Consider the following 14,153-nt stretch of genomic DNA (forward strand, 5'->3'; position numbering starts at 1 on the left):
CATTCACCAATACTCAACACTGAGAAGTGGTTTGAAATCCAAGACTCCCTGCCTTCCACCCCATTGATAAAATTAGTATCACGTGGTTGAAGACTAGGCAGTCAGTGTGAAACCAACAAGGAATCAAATCCTGTCCAGGCAAGAAAAAGGAAGATTGCTAAGTTCGTTTAACACGATCACAGGAAACTGAGTGACGCACAGAATAAGTTTAATCTTTATATCCTGGCAACATCAATGTATTCATAAAGTGTGACCCGCCCTGAAGCTTTATTTACCCCCCCGCACCAACAGCTGCATTATAAAAAGAGAAAGGAAGGCAACTTGCTGGACCGACTCGAAAGAACCTTTCCAAAGATACGACATTCAAGAGGGAAAAAAACAAGTGCTCCAGAAACCTCGGCATTCAAAGCCCTGATTTAAGGTTGTACGTACTACTTTTTATTCAAAGGACATTGGCATCAGTAGAAACGCTAGCATTTATTGCCTTTCCATAATTGCCCTTGAAGCTAGTGGTGAACCACCTTCGTGGATTGCTGCAGTCCATGTTGTTCATTGTTCAGGGTCTGGTGCCCCTCATTATTATGGGAGTGGATTTGCAAAATGTTCAATTGTCAGGTTATTTTCATGAGAACAAGCTTATTAAATTCTCAAGAAACTGCGGCAATAACTTCAGGCAATAATTTATATTCTAACGTGGATTATATGCTTCTTACGCTCTGACTGTTTTTTCTTTATTCGTTGATAGACTGTAGGGGACGGGGGGGGAGTCTTTTGCTTCACGCGTGGTGGTCTCCACTACCACTCTTGGATGCATGTGTCTCTGCTGCAGGTGGTTGTTTTATTTATTTATTAGTCACAAGTAAGGCTGACATTAACACTGCAATGAAGTTACTGTGAAATTCCCCTAGTCGCCACACAACGGTGCCTGTTCGGGTCAATGCGCCCTAACCAGCAAGTCTTTTAGGACGTGGGAGGAAACCGGAGCACCCGGAGGAAACCCACGTAGACACGGAGAGAACGTGCAAACTCCACACAGACAGTGATCCAAGCCGGGGAATTGAACCCGGGTCCCTGGCGCTGTGAGGCAGCAGTGCTAACCACTGTGCTACCATGCCGCCTCTAAACGGTGTAAACGGCGGAAGTGTCACACTGGGATGACTTCGCAGGAGAGAGAGAGAAAGTGAGCCACAGTTTATGCCTGATCAGTGAACCCGCTTGAGAGAGCGTTTTGGAGACGCCCAAACCTCTGCGTTCTAGACTCCAGAATTATGTTCTAGCTTTGTGACGAAAAGAGAGGGCGTGATGATTGAGTGACACAAAAGGCCAAATTTTATTTAGGAAGGAATTAAATTAACCAGACCTGTCAATATGCACGCATAAACAGTTACTATGCTATGGAATGATATGGAGATGCCAGCATTATACTGGGATGGGCACAGTAAGCACCAGGTTAAAGTCCAACAGGTTTATTTGGAATCACGAACTTTCAGAACGTTGCTCTTTCAGCTGATGAAGGAGCAGCGCTCCAAAAGCTCGTGATTCCAAATAAACCTGTTGGACTTTAATCTGGTGTTGTGAGACTTCTAACTTGTAGTCTATAATGTGTACTGTCCCTAGTTGTTGTAATGGAAATCTGCATGTTTTCCCACGCAGACATGGGGAGCACGTGCAGATTCTGCACAGGCAGTGACCCAAGCCGGGCATCGAACCTGGGTCCCTGGCGCTGTGAGGGAGTAATGCTAACCACTGCGCCTATGATGGATGATGTGTTCAATTTCTCATGAATTAGAATCTGACAGGAGCACTGGACCCCTATAAAGAGGAGGAGGTGATGGCCTAGTGGTGCTATCGCTAGATTATTAAATCCAGCTAATGTTCTGGGGGACCCGGGTTCAAATCCCGCCATGGCAGATGGTGGAATTTGAATTCAAGATTTTAAAAATCTAGAATGAAGAATCTACTGATGACCATGAAGCCATTGTCGATTGTCAGAAAAACCCATCTGGTTCACTAATGTCCTTTAGGAAAGGAAATCTGCCGTCCTTACCTGGTGTGGTCTACATATGACTCCAGTGTCACAGTGCGACTCCAGCATCACAGCAATGTAGTTGACTCTCAACTGCCCTCGAAGGGGCAACTTGGGATGGGTAAAAAATGCTGGCCAGCCAGCGATGCCTATGTCCCACAAATGAACAAAAAGAAAGAAGTGAAAATACTTTCTTCACAAAAAATTAAGGCATAGGTCATCTTTTATTTATTCATGGGATGAGGCCATCGCTGACTCAGACAGTATTCATTGCCCATTCCTCATTATTCTTGAGAAGGTAGCAGTGAGCCGCTTTCTTCAACCGCTGCAGTCCAAACAGTGTAGGTAGAAATACAGTGTTGTTAGATTTCCATCTGCTTTGCTCTGTGGCCTACTGGAACAGTGGCAAAATTAGAGGTAGAAGGGTCTACAGAACCAAGAGCAAGCAAAGACTGAAGGTTCAATTGGCATATGGAGCAAGCAATTACCAGTGGCACATCTCAACTGGAGCTTAGCCAATGTTAAAATATTATATTGAGGAAATGGCTTAAATAATAGAATCCCTACAGTGCAAAAGGAGGCCATTCAGCCCATCAAGTCTGCATTGACTCTTTGGAAGAGCTTCTTACCAAGGCTCACTCCCTCCACTCTGCCATATCCATGTTACCCCGTGCATTTATCACAGCTAATCCCCCTAACCTACATATCTTTGGTCACTAAGGGGCAATTTAGCATGACCGATCAACCTAAACCTCACATCTTTGGAGTGTGGGGGGGAAACCAGAGCACCCGGAGGAAACCCACGCAGACACGAGGAGAACGTGCAGACTCCGCACAAATATTCACCCAAGGCCGGAATCGAACCCAGGTCACTGGCGCTGTGAGGCAGCAGTGCTAACCACTGTGACACCGTGCCGCCCAAGCTAAACTAAAAGGCAGAGTATGTCAAGATGACCCTTCACTCAAACAAGAGAGATGGTTGCTAGGAGATGTGTGTACCTAAGGAACAGGAAACCACATAGGCAGAGGGTTGCTGACGCCAGCCTTAACGAGATTGTACCTCAATGGGTAATGGGACTTCATACATTCCTGAGAGGAACAAACTGTTCGAAAATTTAAATAAAAGGCAAGGAAGCCGATGTAACACCTCTGATATTAGTTTTGCACAGAATTAGCATGTGTGTGGGATTAATGTCTGGAGGCAAAGTTACCTACCTGCAGTGCAAGGCAACCAAGTAGTATAAAGATTGTGCATTCCCTTCCCAAACAGTAAAGCCCTCAGCTCAGTTGGAGGCCAATTACCCTGAACATAGCCTTTGAGGATCAAGTTGGATGGTTTCAATATCCACTGGAAACCAGGCATCATAGTGGTTTCTCATTTAAGTAAGGTGTTAAAGTTTGTTTATTTATTAGTCACAAGTAAGTTTTACATTAACACTGCAATGAAGCTACTGTGAAAGTTGCCACACTCCGGCGCCTGTTCGGGTCAATGCACCCTAACCAGCAGGTCTTTCGGACTGTGGGAGGAAACCGGAGCACCCGGAGGAAACCCACGCAGACACGGGGAGAACATGCAAACTCCTCACAGACAGTGACCCAAGCCGGGAATCGAACCCGGGTCCCTGGCGCTGTCAGGCAGCAGTGCTAACCACTGTGCTACCATGAACAAGAAAAATGCTATTATTAGTCACGAAAAGTGAAAGCTTGGTGTTGAAAGCTGCGAGTACGAGAATCAGGGAGACGTTTTGATGCAGGATTATCAACTTTATAAATATTATTGCCATAGAAACTGTGTGAAAACCACTTTTTCACTTTCAGATGCCCCCCAATGATCCTATAAACTACAGCAGGACTGAAGGGGCACCATTGGGATTAATGCTGATATGTCTTCTACACGATCTAAAACACAATTGCTTGCACACAGAAATCTACAATAAAGTATAGCATGTGTGTGTGTGTGTGTGCACGTGTGTGTGCGCATGTATGTGTGTACATGTGTGTGCGCGTGTGCATGTGTGTGTGTACATGTTTGTGCGCGTGTGCATGTGTGTGTGCATATGTGTGCGTGTGTGTTTGTGTGTGCGTGTATGTGTCTGTGCGTGTATGTGTGTCTGTGCGTGTGTGTGTGCACATGTGTGTGCGTGTGTGTGTGTGTGTGGCTGCGTGTGTGTGTGCGTGTGTGTGTGTGTGCGTGTGTGTGTTCTCACAATCTCAGGGAAAAGCTCTGTGCTGGAGAAGCTCTTTGATGTGGCCACCTCTGGGGGCATTGCAGTAAGAAGAATTCTGTGCTTAGAACAAAGAACAAAGAAAATTACAGCGCAGGAACAGGCCCTTCCGCCCTCCAAGCCTGCACCAACCATGCTGCCCGACTTAACTAAAACCCCCTACCCTTCAAAAAACAAAGAAAATTAAGTTATTTACACTCTTTCTATTCTAATCCAGTGGGATTCGTGAAGCGGTGAGCCAGAAAAAAAATTGCAGTCAATAAAAAATGTTGGCTTGAAGAGAACCCTAAAACTGCAGATTTTTCGGACCCCCTCTCCCCACGAGATGGGCAGCAGCGGTGGCTCGCCATTGGCCACCGGTGGGGTCATCTGGTGCAACCAACATCTATGGCATCTTCCATGACTTGCCTATCCTGCTGACAGGGAACCCACCACCTTGGCGAGACCGGAAGATTCCTTTGGTGGGAAGAGTTGGAAAATCCCATCCGAGAAACCAGAGGTTCTTTTGATGGGAAATATCTGACATCCATACTGTAGGGTCAATTCATTCCTTAGAATAGACGTCGGCAGCACTTGGTACGAATTTAAGATGATTTCCTTTGTTGAATAAAACTTAAAATTAATACTACAGAAGTGAAGAGCGAGAAAAATTGGGGACTGGTCCCACAGCGAGACCCTGTACTAATCTTGAATACTCACTGAACCCGAAAACAAGACTGAACGCAAAAGCACACACTGAAATTCAAAATATATGTTATTGGTAATCGGTGTTATTGAAATAGCCGGTACAAACTGTGCCCCTAACTTTCATAAACAATTAGCAGCTGTGTGGCCATGAAAAACTTTGTGAAAAAGTCATTTCCGGTAACATTGTATTTTCAAAGAATGCAGTCAATTTCTAAGCTCATCCCAGAATTCCCAGCTGAGTTTGAAATGTGGCTAAGTTAGCTTTAAAGCTTGGCATGGTTAGTCACATAGGCAGAGATATCTTAAAATTAAGCCTTTTAACTGAAGCACACCATACAAAGGATCCCACTCATACAATGGAAAGAGGGTGGCTTTCACAAGCCAACGGGCAAGTCAAACCTAGGCTTATATGATGATTGGTTCAGGGGAGTCAACATTGCGTACAATAATTGGAAAATATGCTTTCTTTCCACAGAGTGTTTGCTCTTCTGAAAATGGCCATCTTTTGTGATAAGTATGAGGAAAAGGTTCGTGTTTATATTAACACCATTGATGAGATGAGATCAATGGGGATAGATAAGGAGTTTTCTCTACCCACCATCGCTGTGATTGGGGACCAGAGCTCAGGGAAAAGTTCGGTGCTGGAGATGCTCTCTGACGTGGCCCTCCCCAGAGGCAATGGTAAGAAGAATATTGGGTTTATTTATCCACCTTATGCTATTTTCCGAAATTCTGAGGCTTTTAGAGATCATGGGAGAAGGTGTCATCATGTCACTGATACAAGAACCATAATAGAATCCCTCCAGTGCAGAAGGAGGCCATTTGGCCCATCGAGTTTGCACCAACAACAATCACACCCAGGCCCCATCCCCGTAACCCCATGTATTTACCCTGCTAATCCCCCTGACACTAAGGGGCAATTCAGCATGGCCAATCAACCTAACCAGCAACCAAAAGAGAAAATGCTGGAAAATCTCAACAGGTCTGGCAGCATCTGTAAGGAGAGAAAAGAGCTGACATTTCGAGTCCAGATGACCCTTTGTCAAAGCTAACTCGCACATCTTTAGACTGTGGGAGGAAACCGGAGCACCCGGAGGAAACCCACGCAGACATGGGGAGAACGTGCAAACTCCACACAGATAGTCATCCAAGGCTAGAATTGAAGCCAGGTCCCTGGCACTGTGAGGCAGCAGTGCTAACCACTGTGCCAGTGAGTCACCCATGACAATAATAGGAATCTTCAGCCAAGATAGTAATATAAGGACAAAGAGAGAGTTGGACTTGGGAACTGTGTATGGCACTGCTGCTTAAAAAAGCCATGATGTGGAGATGTCGGCGTTGGACTGGGGTAAACACAGTAAGACGTCTCACAACACCAAGTTAAAGTCCAACATTTGGTTTACTTGGTAACACATGCCACTAGCTTTCGGAGCGCTGCCCCTTCATCCGGTGAGTAGGAGTTCTGTTCACAAACAAGGGATATAAAGATACAAACTCAATTTACAAAATAATGGTTGGAATGCGAGTCTTTACAGGTAATCAAGTCTTAAAGGTACAGACAATGTGAGTGGAGAGAGGGTTAAGCACAGGTTAAAGAGATGTGTATTGTCTCCAGCCAGGACAGTTAGTGAGATTTTGCAAGCCCAGGCAAGTCGTGGGGGTTACAAGTAGTGTGACAAGAACCCAAGATCCCGGTTGAAGCCATCCTCATGTGTGTGGAACTTGGCTATCAGTCTCTGCTCAGCGACTCTGCGCTGTCGTGTGTTGCGAAGGCTGCCTTGGAGAATGCTTACCTGAAGATCAGAGGCCGAATGTCCGTGACCGCTGAAGTGTTCCCCAACAGGAAGAGAACACTCCCGCCTGGTGACCATCGAGCGGCATTCATTCATTCGTTGTCGTAGCGTCTGCATGGTCTCCCCAATGTACCATGCCTCGGGACATCCTTTCCTGCAGAGTATCAGGTAGACAACGTTGGCCGGATGCCATCATCTCACGTGAGAACACCATCCACCAGGTACACGGTACATACACTTGCAACTCGGCCAACGTTGTCTACCTGATACGCTGCAGGAAAGGATGTCCCGAGGCATGGTACATTGGGGAGACCATGCAGACGCTGCGACAATGGATGAATGAATGAATGCCGCTCGATGGTCACCAGGCAGGAGTGTTCTCTTCCTGTTGGGGAACACTTCAGCGGTCACCGGCATTTGGTCTCTGATCTTCGGGTAAGCGTTCTCCAAGGCGGCCTTCGCGACACACGATGGCGCAGAGTCGCTGAGCAGAGACTGGTGGCCAGGTTCCGCCCACATGAGGACGGCTTCAACCGGGATCTCGGGTTCATGTCACACTATCTGTAACCCCCACAACTTGCCTGGGCTTGCAAAATCCCACTAACTGTCCTGGCTGGAGACAATACACATCTCCTTAACCTGTGCTTAACCCTCTCTCCACTCACATTGTCTGTACCTTTAAGACTTGATTACCTGTGTGGGCAGGACTCAAACGTAGAAAAGGCGTCCAGATAGAATACATCCTAGACTGCTGAGAAATAAGTGGGGGGAGAGGAGGAGGGGGGGGGAGGGGGGGGGGGCGTGGTTACAAAGCTCTGGTCGAATTTGGACTCAGGTTTTTAAAATTTCATTCCTTTCTCAGAGTCACAAACACAATGCGCAGAGTGGACAGGGCAAGCCCTTAATTTATCTCCCTGCTATCTCCATAAAACCGGGCGGACAGTGACACAATGGTTAGCATTGCTGCCTCACAGCGCCAGGGACCCGGGTTCAATTCCAGTCTCGGGTCACTGTCTGTGTGGAGTTTGCACTTTCTCCCTGTGTCTGCGTGGGTTTCCTCCGGGTGCTCCGTTTTCCTCCCACAGTCCAAAGATGTGCGGGTTAGGTTGATTGGCCATGATAAATTGACCCTGGTGTCAGTGGGATTAGCAGGGGATTATGGGAATAGGGCCTAGATGGGATTGTGGTCGGTGCAGACTCGATGGGCCGGATGACCTCCTTCTGCACTGTAGGGATTCTATGATTCTATCGCCAATTCAAATTCAAATTGAATCCAATTCATGGTCTTCAGAAGAGAGTCATTCTAGATCCAAGCTGACAAGAGCAGGCGTTACACCTGATCTCAGTCCTGATCCTACACTTGACCTGACCTTACATGCAAATCAGTGCCAGCCTCTATTATCAAAAGAGAAAATGCTGGAAAATCTCCACAGGTCTGGCATCTGTAAGGAGAGAAGAGAGCTGATGTTTCGAGTCCGGGTGACACTGTGTCAAAACATCTATTATCCTTCATGAGAAATGGTCCTCACAGTTCACCACTTAACAGCCATACATTTATCACCTTTTATTTTCTGTATCACTTCTGCTAACTCATTTCTCATGATGCTACTTGGCGAAGATCCTTTTTGATTTGATTTGATTTATTATTGTTGTATCTATTAGTGTACAGTGAAAAGTATTGCTTCTTGCGCGCTGTACAGAGCATACTGTACATAGAGAAGGAAAGGAGAGAATGTGGAATGCAGCGTTACAGTTATAGCTAGGGTGCAGAGAAAGATCAGCTTAATGCAAGGTAGGTCCATTCAAAAGTCTGATGGGCAGCAGGGAAGAAGCTGTTCTTGTATGGGTTGGTATGTGTCAATGGGTCGCTACTTCTAAATTTTGAAAGACTCCGGGCATGACTGACCTGTACTTGCCCTCTTACACATGCGAGACATGTGTCTGATTGCCCTCCAATCAGAGTGCATAGCAAACCAATAAACAATTTCCACTAATTTGTTTATTAACCAATAATCTACATTTTCAGGCATTGTGACAAGATGCCCTCTTGAGTTGAAGCTGAAGAAGATTGGAGACAATAGACCTTGGAAAGGACAAATAAGTTATAGAGACTATGTCAAAACACTGGACAATGTATATCAAGTGGAAGACGAAATTCTGAAAGGTACAAGGGTATAGAAATAAATATTTGTTTGAATTAATTAGGGTCTTTTTGGATGAGCAAAGAAATGCATCCTATCCACATCCCTCCTGTCAATGGCGTAAGGAAGCCAGCAGTTGCAGATATTTCCCATTGGGAGTCTTAGTTTTCCAAAGGCCAGGGTCAAGTTGTCAGCAATGGTTCAATGGAGCCACTCTTAGTTTTGAGTCAGAACGTTTTGTGTTCAAGTCACGATCCAGAGGGTTGGATACAAACGTTTAGGGGTTGATGTTGAGGGAGTGCTGGACTGCTGGTGGTGCTGTCTTTTGGATGAGATGTTAAACAAAGGCCCCGCTTCCCCTCACAGTTTGGCATAAAAGATCCCGTGGCATTATTTCAAAAAAGGATCAGTGTCCTGGCCAATGTCTATCCTTCTGCCAACTCCACGACAGAAAGATTGACTGATTGTTATCGCATTGCTCTTGTGGGACTTTGCTGTATTGCAAATTGGCTGCCGTATTTCCTATATTACAATAGTGATGCCAATTCAGAAGTACTTTACTGGTTTTCAAATGTTTCTGACTGTCCTAAGATCACGAAAGACAGTTTAGAAATGCCGGGCAGGATTTCCCCTGCCAACAGGATCTTCCAGTCCCCCTGCCCCGGCAGCAGAGGTGCGCAGGAAACCCTGTGGATAACACCATGACCTGAATATCCCACCACCAGCCAATGACAGGCACAATACACGCTATGGTGGAAGGAGGGGGGAATCCCATCCACTGGTTCATTATTTTTTAAGGGAGGCAAATAAGGGATAAACGTTGGTTTTGGAAATGAAAAGATAGTTTCAGTTGTCAGAACGTGATGTTATCTGGTCAGTTATATGAATTGAAGGGCATGGACTGATTAATGAAGCTGATACTTACATGTCTTTTGTTACCTACAGCCCAGGACATCCTTACTGAAGTCACAAATATAAGTTCAGAACTCATCAGCTTACAAGTTGAATCAAAAAATGCCCCTGACCTAACATTAATCGACTTGCCTGGAATTATCAGGGTTCCTGTTGGGAACCAACCCCAAGACGTCGGAAGAATGGTAAAAACAAACCTGATCATGGGGCTCAGTTTTGAACTTCTTACATCGATTTGGGGAGGGGGGGTTGGTGAGGAAATAGCCAGGAGCTCTCCTTTAATGTGTGGAGTTTGCACGTTCTCCTCTGGGTATCCTCCGGGTGCTCCGGTTTCCTCCCACAGTCCAAAGATGTGTGTGTTAGGTTGGTTGACCATGCTAAATTGCCCCTTAGTGTTAGGGGGATTAGCAAGGTAAATATGTGGGGTTATGGGAATAGGGCCTAGATGGGATTGTGGTCAGTGCAGACTCGATGGGCCGAATGGCCACCTTCTGCACTGTAGGGATTCTATGATTTTATGATTGTATGACCAATTCAAATTCAAATTGAATTCAATTCATGGTCTTCAGAAAAGAGTCATTCTAGATCCAGGTTGATTGGCCTTGCTAAATTGCCCCTTAGTGTCAGGGGGATTAGGACTGTAAGTATGTGGGTTATGATGTGGAGATGCCGGCGTTGGACTGGGGTAAGCACAGTAAGAAGTCTCACAACACCAGGTTAAAGTCCAACAGGTTTATTTGGTAGCAAATACCATAAGCTTTCGGAGCTTGCTGCTCCTTCGTCAGATGGAGTGGTCTCTGTTCTCCAAGAGTGCACGGACACAGAAATCAAGTTACAGAATACTAATTAGAATGCAAATCTCTACAGCCAGCCAGGTCTTAAAAGGTACAGATAATGTGGTTGGAGGGAACATTAAACACAGGTTAAAGAGATGTGTATTATCTCCAGACAGAACAGCTGGTGAGATTATGCAAGACCAGGGGCAAGCTGTGGGGGTTACTGATAATGTGACATTAATCCAACATCCCGGTTTAGGCCGTCCTCATGTGTGCGGGACTTGGCTATCAGTTTCTGCTCAGCGACTCTGCGCTGTCGTGTGTCGTGAAGGCCACCTTGGAGAACGCTTACCCGAAGATCCAAGGCTGAATGCCCATGACTGCTGAAGTGCTCCCCCACAGGAAGAGAACAGTCTTGCCTGGTGATTGTCGAGCGGTGTTCATTCATCCGTTGTCGTAGCGTCTGCATGGTTTCGACTGTTCTCTTCCTGTGGAGGAGCACTTCAGCAGTCACGGGCATTCAGCCTTGGATCTTCAGGTAAGCGTTCTCCAAGGCGGCCTTCACGACACACGACAGCGCAGAGTCGCTGAGCAGAAACTGATAGCCAAGTCCCGCACACATGAGGACGGCCTAAACCGGGATGTTGGATTTATGTCACATTATCAGTAACCCCCACAGCTTGCCCCTGGTCTTGCATAATCTCACCAGCTGTTCTGTCTGGAGACAATACACATCTCTTTAACCTGTGTTTAATGTTCCCTCCAACCACATTATCTGTACCTTTTAAGACCTGGCTGGCTGTAGAGATTTGCATTCTAATTAGTATTCTGTAACTTGATTTCTGTGTCTGTGCACTGTTGGAGAACAGAGACCACTCCATCTGACGAAGGAGCAGCAAGCTCCGAAAGCTTATGGTATTTGCTACCAATAAACCTGTTGGACTTTAACCTGGTGTTGTGAGACTTCTTTCAGTATGTGGGTTTACAGGGATGGGACCTGGGTGTTGTCAGTGCAGGCTCAATGGGCCAAATGGCCTCCTCCTCCTGCACTGTGGGGATTCTATGATTCTAATCAAAGGGGATTGGGCGTGTATGAGCAGGTATATACCTACCTTGCATGTGAGTGCCCAGTTTTGTAAGGAAAAGATTGATATTTGACATTAACTTTTGCTTTTTAACCTGTTTCAGTCTGAAGACTTGAAATGTTGGTTTCGGTTTCATTTCCTGCGAAATGCAGAGAAGAGACTGGGAACTGTTTTCAACTGTTTTCACTGAGTTCAGCAGAGAGAAAAATAGGTGTTCTTTGTTCGATGACTGCATCGACCTACATATGTATCAAGCCGCAAGATCACTGCCAGATAAGCACGAGAAGTCTTAGCTGAGGTGGTCAACTAAAAGACGGTGGAGTGATAATTAAAATGTTAGGCCCCTGCAACCACTCCCAGTCAAATGATTTGATTAACAGCTCTGTCAAGCCGAACCCCCCGGTGAGATGTCAGCAGCGATTCTGGGAAAAATGGCAGTTATGGTGGTTGCGCGTGGAGATATGGGGATTCTTGTTCAGCCAGAGTTGGGAAAGATTTAAAAGGTGAACAATGAGAATAGAGGAATTAGGAAACATACATTCTCACAAAGGATGATTCAATTCTGTCATCATTTAATAAAAATTATCCATGGGACTAACTATAAAAGATCCATTAGTGCATACATATATAATATATACATATATAATATATATATATATATATATATATATATATAACAAAGGACACTTTTGTGAGTTGCTGCTCCCATGATGGGACCTTGCTAGTTGGGACTGTGGGTTACATAATCTGTTAGAAGTCTCACAACACCAGGTTAAAGTCCAGCAGGTTTATTTGGTAGCACGAGCTTTCGGAATGCTTGATGAGTGACTCACCTGATGAAGGAGCAGCGCTCTGAAAGCTCGTGCTACCAAATAAACCTGTTGGACTTCAACCTGGTGTTGTGAGACTTCTTACTGTGCCCACACCAGTCCAACACCGGCATCTTCACATCATTACACAATCAGGACATTAGCTTTTTAATCCTGCCACTACTCTCTGGCCCTGCTCTGTGCCACTCCATGCCAGTTGCCTCAACTTTACAAATTTCTCCCATGTCAGTTAACAACGTTTATCTTGCAGACCAAAGAACTTATCGAAAGCTATATTCAAAGAAAGGAGACTATTATTTTGGTTGTCATCCCCTGCACCTCGGACATTGCGACCACTGAAGCGTTGGCGATGGCGCAGGAGTTTGACCCTGCAGGAGAAAGAACACTGGGTAAATCACAACAAGGTTCAGAGACACTGGGCGGAAGGAGAGTGTGAAATGTCTTAGATGTCAGAAGTGTTTTGAGTATTATTGTAAGCCAAGACTGAGAGAAGGCCATTAAGCCCATCGCGCTTAATTAAATGCCCCCATTGCTTTTGATTCCATTGATTTACCTGGGAGAGACAAGCCTAAATCAACAATACACGTGACAGGATACTAAGGGGTTGGATTTTGTCCGGGCCTGACTTTGGGTCGATTCGAGACCCATGCACAGTGCCTGTCCCAGCACACAAACCGAGCCTCAGGCCCTGTGAACACACAGGCAGTTCACACATTGAAGGTGCCAAATGTTAGCCCATTGAGCTCACCTCCAGCGAGTGGAATGTGGGTAATTCCTGAGTGGGAGGGTTGGTGCAGGTAATGCCCATTGCCCTTTACCCTCCGCTGGCAACCACAGTGACTGCAGAAAACCCCCCGAGCGGGGCAGGTTTCAGCACTCATCAGCAAAAATGTGGGGGTTACGTTCGGTGGTGAAGAAGGCATATGGTATGCTTGCCTTTATAGGATGGGGTATAGAGTATAAAACCTGGAGTCTGATGTTGCAGCTGTATAGGACGCTGGTTAGGCCACATTTGGAGTACTGCGTCCAGTTCTGGTCGCCGCACCACCAGAAGGATGTGGAGGCTTTAGAGAGAGTGCAGAGAAGGTTTACCAGGATGTTGCCTGGTATGGAGGGTCTTAGCTATGAGGAGAGATTGGGTAAACTGGGCTTGTTCTCCCTGGAAAGACGGAGAATGAGGGGAGATCTAATAGAGGTGTACAAGATTATGAAGGGTATAGATAGGGTGAACAGTGGGAAGCTTTTTCCCAGGTTGGAGATGACGATCACGAGGGATCATGGGCTCAAGGTGAGAGAGGCGAGGTATAACTCAGATATCAGAGGGACGTTTTTTACACAGAGAGTAGTGGGGGCCTGGAATGCGCTGCCAAGTAGGATGGTGGAGGCAGACACGCTGGCATCGTTTAAGACTTACCTGGATAGTCACATGAGCAGTCTGGGAATGGAGGAATACAAATGATTGGTCTAGCTGGACCAATGAGCGGCACAGGCTTGGAGGGCCGAAGGGCCTGTTTCCTGTGCTGTACTGTTCTTTGTTCTTTATTCCTTTGTCAGCATTGCGCCTGCTTTATACCAGACAAATTGGGGCAGTGCAGTTTCTACCCTGGATGTGGCAAGTTCATGTCCTTCTGCATTCTCACTGTGACTAATTGCTTTCATGCATCATTGGTTGGGGCTT

The 14,153-nt window shown here is 46.0% G+C and overlaps 1 protein-coding gene across 1 annotated transcript in view; it reads left to right on the forward strand.

The window, feature by feature from the left end:
- Positions 1 to 339: 339 nt before the first annotated feature.
- Positions 340 to 14,153, forward strand: part of LOC144506087 (interferon-induced GTP-binding protein Mx-like) — a 31,460-nt gene continuing 17,646 nt past the window's right edge. The window contains exons 1-5 of the mRNA XM_078231904.1: positions 340 to 421; positions 5,414 to 5,619; positions 8,758 to 8,895; positions 9,818 to 9,969; positions 12,726 to 12,864. Of these exons, the coding sequence (XP_078088030.1) occupies positions 5,433 to 5,619; positions 8,758 to 8,895; positions 9,818 to 9,969; positions 12,726 to 12,864 (616 nt within the window). The 5' untranslated portion in view covers positions 340 to 421; positions 5,414 to 5,432. The remainder of the gene's footprint in view (positions 422 to 5,413; positions 5,620 to 8,757; positions 8,896 to 9,817; positions 9,970 to 12,725; positions 12,865 to 14,153) is intronic.

The sequence above is a fragment of the Mustelus asterias genome, chromosome 17 (assembly GCF_964213995.1).
Source record: "Mustelus asterias chromosome 17, sMusAst1.hap1.1, whole genome shotgun sequence".
In the NCBI taxonomy this organism is placed as follows: domain Eukaryota; kingdom Metazoa; phylum Chordata; class Chondrichthyes; order Carcharhiniformes; family Triakidae; genus Mustelus; species Mustelus asterias.